This window comes from Oryzias latipes, chromosome 7, assembly GCF_002234675.1.
Source record: "Oryzias latipes chromosome 7, ASM223467v1".
NCBI classification, from domain to species: domain Eukaryota; kingdom Metazoa; phylum Chordata; class Actinopteri; order Beloniformes; family Adrianichthyidae; genus Oryzias; species Oryzias latipes.
The window spans coordinates 24,672,516-24,680,686 of record NC_019865.2 but is presented as its reverse complement, the minus strand read 5'-3'; the positions used below and the strand labels follow the sequence as shown (position 1 = coordinate 24,680,686).

General features: G+C 37.5%; 1 protein-coding gene across 1 annotated transcript; it reads left to right on the top strand.

The window, feature by feature from the left end:
• The first annotated feature begins 340 nt into the window (after nt 1-340).
• Nucleotides 341-6,389, top strand: pfdn4 (prefoldin subunit 4). The gene is made up of 4 exons (XM_004086289.4): nt 341-453; nt 802-909; nt 1,202-1,342; nt 6,038-6,389. Exons 1-4 carry the CDS (start codon nt 424-426, stop codon nt 6,167-6,169), a joined length of 411 nt encoding a protein of 136 aa, XP_004086337.1. The 5' UTR covers nt 341-423; the 3' UTR covers nt 6,170-6,389.
• The last annotated feature ends 1,782 nt before the right edge of the window (nt 6,390-8,171 follow it).

Genomic DNA, 8,171 nt, shown 5'->3' with positions numbered 1-8,171 from the left:
TATGTCAGAAAAAAAACAACTTCACCAATTTCTTTCTGTGCTTAATTTAATTTAATTTGTTTTAATTTGTTTTAATTTAATTTAATTTAATTTAATTTAATTTAATTTAATTTAATTTAATTTAATTTAATTTAATTTAATTTAATTTAATTTAATTTAATTTAATTTAATTCTGCATGGTCACATGTGCCACCATTAGATGGTGTATTACTGAGAAGCACTTTTAAAACAAAGAAATACTTTTCCAAACTCAAATCTTTTTTGTCTTGCTCATTTAAACACATTTATTTCGTGTCAAGCTCCTGTTGGCGTTAGAAGGCGTTCAGTGGGTTGTGTAGTAATAACCATCCAAGCCGCTAGGTGGCGGTGTCGCTTAACCTCTCTGTGCAGCAGCAGCGTCTGTTTCCCGTCGAAGAAGGCACGATGGCAGCAGCCACCATGAAGGCAACAGCAGTAAGTGCCTTTTTCAAACAAATATTCTGTTTTCTTCCTTTGATGATGCTTTTTTTTAATTTTAGTTATAGAAACTGTTCAAACAAGAGGTTCTGCTTTCAAAGTAAAAGAGTCACTTGCGTGTGCTAGTTTTGTTTTAAAGCGGCGGTTTAGAAACGTGCAGCGTTAGCTAGCTAACTCTAATGAATCAGAAATGTAACTGCTAGCTCTGACATTTACGACAATTATAAAATAGTAACAATTAAAGAGGTGGCACAACGACACACACATGATAGTTAACTTGTCAAGCTAACTCTATCTAAAGCTTTTGAGGTAGTCTCTGTAACGTGCAGTGTTTACTTTTTTCAGGGCGTTGAAGACATCGTGGTCACCTTTGAAGACCAGCAGAAGATCAACAAATTTGCCAGGAACACGAGCCGGATCAAGGAGCTAAAAAACGAAATCGAGGCAAACAAAGTAGGTAGAGGAGAAATCCTACAACTGTGTTGACCTACAGGTTGAACAAAATATAGAAAAGTAACTAGAATTTACCCTAAAAACTGCAGGTGGATAGACGAATTTAAAGTCACTGCCTTTATTTATTATCATTGAGTGATGCTTTATTATGAAAGAACTTTTCTCTCCAGAATCGTAATGTTATGTACAAATGTTGGCGAGGCATTTTGAAACACAGCTGGATAAGCACCAGTTGACGTGTTTTGTTGTTGCTTTCGCTCATCTTTAACAGCCGCTTGATGTCTCCTCTTAGAAAACTCTGCAGAACCTGCAGGACGCCAGTGATGACATCATGATGCTGGATGACGACACCATGCTCATCCCGTACCAGATCGGTGGCGTTTTTGTCAGCCACTCGCAGGAAGAAACGCAAAAGATGCTGGAGTCTGCAAAGGTCAGCCTGAAATGATTGACACTTTGTTTGACACAATTAGCAGTCAGACAGACGCAGATGTGCAGTTTAAAAAAAGAAGACAACTTTAACTTTTTTTTGTCTTTTTAAAGATTAGAGCAAAACAATAGATTTCTGTTTATTAGACTGCTGACCAAGCAGCAGAGAAACAAGGTGACTTACTCAGACTGGATTTCACTTCTATCACATTGAGGTCTGTGACTACTTTAGTCTTAAAAGGTCAATAAAATATTAAGCAATTTTGCAGAAGTTCCTTGCTTCAGATATACTTTAACTTTAACCTTCAGATATACTTTAACCAAAAAAGTGGATCCACCTGGATTAATTTTAAATCACAACAATGCTATATATATATATATATATATATATATATATATATATATATATATATATATATATATATATATATATATATATATATATATATATATATATATATATTTGGGGGATATATATATTTGGGGGATTGTTTTTACAGGTATTTTTGTGAGCAGCAAGCAGACGATATTCAAAACCTTTTAAGAAGACAATTTGATCTTGCACGCATTTACTGGGAAGATTTGTCGTTGATTTACATGATCCAAAAATGTTACAGTGTGAGAACGAGTGGCCGTTAAATTCCCTAGGTTTATAGACGGACTCGCAGAAGTTAATAGAGAACTGATTTCTTCTGGCAGAGGAAGTAGAGTAGAGCTGTTTTAAGAGCACACCTTCCAAAACAACCATTACCATCTGTAAAAAGTTGCTGTTTTACTCCTTTTGTCCAAATCAGTTTGCAATCTACGCCAAGATTGAAGATTGATTAAAAAACAAAAAAGAATAAAGCTCAGGTGTAGTTCACAAGGTGGCCACTAGGTGGCCCCCTTGCCCCCTCTACTTGAACTTCTCTACAGGAACAAACACATTTTTTTTTTATCCCAAAACCTGACAAGGATCCTAGACTTATAGACAACAGAAGACCTATCACCTTAAGAAATTCAGACTACAAATTATTACCGTACATTTTCGCTTCTCGTCTCAAGACCGGACTCTCAGGACTTATTGCGGAAACACAATCTGGTTCTCTGAAGGGCCGTTCAATTCATAATAATATAAGACTGGTTATGGACATCATTGAATACCGACACCTTATAAAAGATAATGGTTTTATTCTCTTTCTGGATTTTTACAAGGCCTTTGATTCAGTGGAGCATCCGTTTATAATGACAGCACTGGAAAATTTGGGTTTTGGTACTAAATTTAGAAACCTAATCTATGGTCTATATCAGAATATCAATAGCTGTGTTATCCTTCCTAATGGCACCACCCCAAGTTTCAAAGTTGATGTAGGGATCCCTCAAGGTTGTCCCATCTCTCCGTATCTGTTCTTATTAGCCACTGAAATGTTGGCAATTTATATTAAGAATTGTAGTGAAATCAAAAAGTTAAATGTCTTGGGCACAGAGATCATTATTAGCCAGCTAGCAGACGCCACAACACTGTTTTTAAAAGATGAGCATCAAATTAAAGCAGCTATTGAAAAAGTAAAACACTTTTCCAAAGCATCAGGGTTAAACTTACATTTAAAGAAATGTGAACTGTTGGCTATTCATGACACACCTTTAAAAGAAATCAATCATATCCCCATTAAATCAGAAGTTAAATACTTGGGCATCTATATCAACAAAGACCAAAAAATAAGGCAATCAAGGAATGTGGGTGAAAAACTTAATGAATGTAAGACGAGGTTGAATATGTGGCTCCAAAGAGATATTTCGCTGTTGGGTCGGATCTATCTGACAAAGATGGAGGGTTTGTCTATATCAGTGTTTTTCAACTAGTGTGCCGTGGGAAATTGTCCTCATTAACTGATCTAAAAACATTTTCCATCTCCAGGATTTCAGCTCTCTGTTCATTCATACAGGCCCTGATAAAACACTGAGGAGTTAGGAATATAAAAGATCATAAAATACTTTTTCTTTGCGTTTATTTTATTTTATTAAACACATTTGATAAGAATGACTGTACAGTACCGCGATTCAGCTGCAGCTCCGGCTGTATTTTGGAAAAGTCCCGCCCCTTTGACTGTCTCCACCAATCATTCTTGGGGAGCTTAATCACATGTCATCAGTTTGACCAATCAGAAGTGGTTAAAGTCTTCACTTCCTTGTCCCGATTTAGCTCGTAAAGTCGCTCAGCTCTAACAAAAATACCAGCTAAAGCTCGTCTTTAGCGGTGTAACTTTCCACAGAATCCGGTATCAGACCGTGGAACAAGTGAACAAAACAATGAAGCTCAGAAAAGCGATCTCCACCGGCCGTTTAATGCACTACATCTCCCATGATGCATTGGGTTGTGAAGGTGACAGCGCACAAGGAGATCTGTTGTTAGTCTTGAAAACAACGAACACACTTCAAACTTTTTTTAAATCTTCTAACTTAACTTTTATTGCATCTTTTAGAAAAAAACAGCTGCAGTTTCCAGCTTTTTCTGTAACAATTATCTCAAAAATGCATGTGAGATTGTGGAGGGGCTGTAGATCAATACAGACTATGACTTTCTCTTTTTTTTTTAATTTTTGGATGCTGGTGTGCCGCAGGATTTTTTTTAAGGTTAAAGTGTGCCGTGGCTCAGAAAAGGTTGAAAAACACTGGTCTAGATGTATTATTCCATCTTACTCTAATGCCATCCCAAACAAAATGATCAAATCCATCAACCAAATGACTTTTAACTTTATTTGGAGAAACAAGCCTCATTACATGAAAAAAAACTATATGGTCACAGGAACAAACACATGCAGCCTGGTTTTTCATGTATGATTAAACGAACTACCCATAATAAGTCTAATGGGAGTGAATCTGTTTGACCCAAAATGGGGGCGTGGTCTTCTATTTGACAAGTAACTGTTAAATCTTTAGCTTTCAGGCACTTTTGTGGTGTAACCATCCATTTGTACGGTTTGATTCAAATCCTCATTTGTGGTTTAGCCAAAAATTCCTCCAGTGTGACTCGGATAAACAGCTGGTACTAAACAGTGCTGGTAAAGTTTTCCACTTTCCTTGTATTTCTTCCAGATCATCAAGTGTAAATTAAATAAGTGTGCAGACAAACAAGTAAAGAAAAATGAATGTCAAACCCATTCACATTTTAGTTTCCTAAAGTTCTGCTGTTTTTCCACATCCAAAGAATCCAAAAGGAACTTTATTAGAACATTTTAGCACACTGGATGGTCACATGACTTTGCTAAATTCATTGTGTTTTCACACATTAGACTGGAATGATGGACGGATCATTTTTTTGCTCATGTGTTTTCCGCTGTGATGCATTTGCTCGTTTTTACGTTATCGTAAAATAAACCTACTGAGCCTCAATCCAAATGATATTTCCCAACATCAATTATAATCGATTTATTTCGTTTAGAAAAGATTTTATAATGGTATAGGTGAATTCAATTACCAACATGCCTCAGACAGATCGATCTGGTTGAATCATCGGAATATAAATTAATTAACTGGCGAATCATTAGACCTCCACTAAAAAGTGATTAGATTGTATGACCGGCCTATTGCTTCACTTTCTCCACCATTCGGTTCAATGGAACAAATGTTTGGTTCTAAGCAGAGAATAGTGGCATCCCTACCATGTTCCCTTTTTTATGAAAAAGACAGCCTTCAGTGACATCATCTACTGCCAAGATGGGGAAAGTGAGAAAGGATAAAAGATCCTTGAAAGAAAAATTACAATCCATACCAGCACCAGATCTCATGCCACTGCTTTAAATTCAGGAAAAATAATAAGAATGTGGCTGTTTGCTGCGTTATTGGTGATATTTCCAGTAAAGGAATTTGTACTTTATGCGATCCAGGACTCACTCTAATAAAGATCCCCACTGGCTTTATGTATAAATGCTACTAATAAAGTGGTTCAAATGGGTTAATTTATGTTTACTCTACCTTCCTAGAAGGCTCAAATCGCTTTACACTCACATTCACACAGTGATGGTGGCTGATGGGAGCCAAATTGATTTTACCATTCTGTAATTCTGGCATTATTTTGGATATAGCTCAACCTTAACTGGAACATTTCTAGAAAAATCTTTTTCAAATAAGATCTCTGTGTGTAGCAAGTCTGCGGTCTGTCATGCTTTAACACCATCGTTCAGATTCTTCTGGTGGAGCTTTTTGACTGACATCCACCAACATGCCCATTTCCCCATTTCAAGTTAAATTATTAGTTTAAAAAAAACAATCAAACACTTGTATATTATGATAATTGTACTTTTTGTTTGGCTTCATCATTACTGCAGTGGCTGTGGCTTCAGTTGGTCCCAGTTTTTACTGAAGCTTAAAAGGAAACGACATTTTCCAAAATAAATTGCAGAAAAAGAAACTTCATGACATTTTATTCAAACATAAGTTTAAAAAAAATCTATATGATGTTTTTAAACAAAATTTTGAATCTACATTTTGCTACATTGCTTCTTCCTTTTTAGAATGATTCTTTTTTCAAAACACTTCCTTTCAAAATAAAAGCTTACTTAAAACAAGAAAATTTTCTCCTAAAAATGTTTAAAGTCCTTAGTCAGCAAAAACAAATTCCTGCAGCTGCATTTGTCTGTCATTTGGAAAGTCAGAGTAGACTTAGCTGTTCTCCTGAAGTTTTCTTGCTCATCAACAACTTCTTCTTCTCCGTGAACAGGAGGCGCTAGAGGAGGAGGTCAGAGGCTACGAGGAGCGAGTATCATCCATACAGCAGGTCCTGAACGACCTGAAGGTCCAGCTCTACGCCAAGTTTGGAGACAACATCAACCTGGAGGCAGATGAGAGCTGAGCTCCAGACGGACTCTGACGGCTGCACCGACACGAACGTTTCCTCCCATTTCTGCCTCGCCGCCATACATCAAGCCTTTAGAGTCGCAGTTTTTAGCCTCCCCCTCAGAGATCTCATGGTCATGCCGTCTGAAATGACAAAACAACCTGCATATATTTAAGGATTTTTTTTACTACAATTTCTGTTAAAAGTGAAATAAAGAACATCTGAAGTGTCTCTAGTTTAACTTTCACTCTCACAGAACAGAGCGTCACCTCACAATCTGTCATTTCAACCGTGGACCGGTACCAGGCATCAGAAAAACAACACAACGTTCATTTTTTTATAATTCGTTTCTGAAGGAAGCTTTATTTGTGAAAATTACGCAGACCATAAAAATGCATAATATTCAGCAAGCTGCTGTCTAATGTCAAGAGGATGCTGCTAATAAAGTTAGAAAACAACAGTTTTAGTGATTTTTTTTTTTTTTAATTTTAGATTTATCACCATACAAGTTAGACAAAGCTCAAGCGTGACAAACATCCACACATTTGTTACGTCTAAGCTGGATTAGTGTAATTCTGTTAGCAGTGTGTCCTAAAAATTCTTTATTAAATAGTTGTTTTTGATGTATAGAATTCGGGGAAAACAGTGCAAAGTAATGTGTTTCACGTTAAAACTTGTTTTATTAGGTCTGCATTCAGCCGACCACATTTCAATGAGTTCCTGTGTTTTATTGTCACGGTTACCTCCTTCCTACTCTGTTTATATCCCATAATGCACCACTATGGTGGCCGTTTTGGTTCAGTTGTCCCGCTCCAAGGACGGATTGTATTCAGGCGGAGGAATCTCAGAGTGAACAAAAGCTCAGTCTGGTTGATCACCTCCTCCAAAGATGGGTCAGAGAGCGGTTCCTGGTTCTGGATCAGGGTCCCCTTGGAGGTATTCAGACTGAAAATTTGTTCTGGATTATCGGAAACGAACTCTGGTTCACTAATGTGTCCAGTATGAATACATTTAAAGGGGCGGTTTACATCTGTCATCGGTTCATGAACTTGTTTAGAAGGCAGCATGAGATGTTTATGTTTGTAAATGTGTTGACCTCCTTCACCTGCACAGCTTCTTTTTAATCCAGGGATTATGTGCAGACTCGCCTGTTTGAGGCAATTTAACAGCAGCTTTCCAGAAAATGTTAACTGTTAAGTCTCCACACATTAAATTAGATTTTCCCGTATGAACACGTCCCACTAAAATTAATTTTCACTTTGCGGCTTGCATGAGTTAGAAAAAGATTTAGGAACATCACCAGAGGTTGGGGATCCCAATGAACAAGTTTGTGTCCCCGGTAGGTTTTCCTGCTTAGCAGTCACAGCTGTGAAGAGGAGTGGCTCCATCTACAGAGGCTTGTCTGTGAACAGCCGGCTGAACTTAAAACCCTTGTGCTATCTTAGGTGACCCCACCCTTACATTGACGTGTTATTCCTACCATGACAAAGGTGGATAAAGGTGGAAAGATTTCATGTAAGCCATGGACACCAGTGAAGGAAAAAAATCATTGAAGAAAAAAGGTTCAGCGCACTGTCTAGTGGGTCTAGATGACCCAACTCCCAATGTTAAAGTGCCTAGGATAGTACAAGGGTTACGACTCAGCTGAACTTGCAAGAAGTGACAGCTCTAATCCCCCCCCCCCCCCCCCCGGCCTTATTTAGTCTCCATATCTGTCTCCTCTCTGTCTTTTTTCTGTTCTGTTTTTTTGTCTTTGTAGTTTGTCTCTGATTTTCTCCACACTAATTTTTTAATGCTTAATTTTTTTCAAATGTGACCCCCCCAAAAAAAATCCAATATTCAAGAGCGGAATATGAACAAATGTCTTATTTACACACAAAAAAGACAGAACCATATTAAGTAGGGAAAAAAGCTGGGGTTTGAGGTTTTTCACTCTTCCAGTAACAGCAGAAACCACCAGCGGGTGTCTCTGTCTCTTCAGTCATTCCACTTCAAGCGGCTCCAGTTGCAAATATTG

Excerpts from the sequence above, each read along its gene's own strand:
- pfdn4 (XM_004086289.4), top strand. The coding sequence starts at position 424 with ATGGCAGCAGCCACCATGAAGGCAACAGCA. Across the intron at positions 910-1,201 it reads ACGAAATCGAGGCAAACAAA|AAAACTCTGCAGAACCTGCA; the intron begins GTAGGTAGAGGA and ends GTCTCCTCTTAG. Across the intron at positions 1,343-6,037 it reads AGATGCTGGAGTCTGCAAAG|GAGGCGCTAGAGGAGGAGGT; the intron begins GTCAGCCTGAAA and ends CTCCGTGAACAG.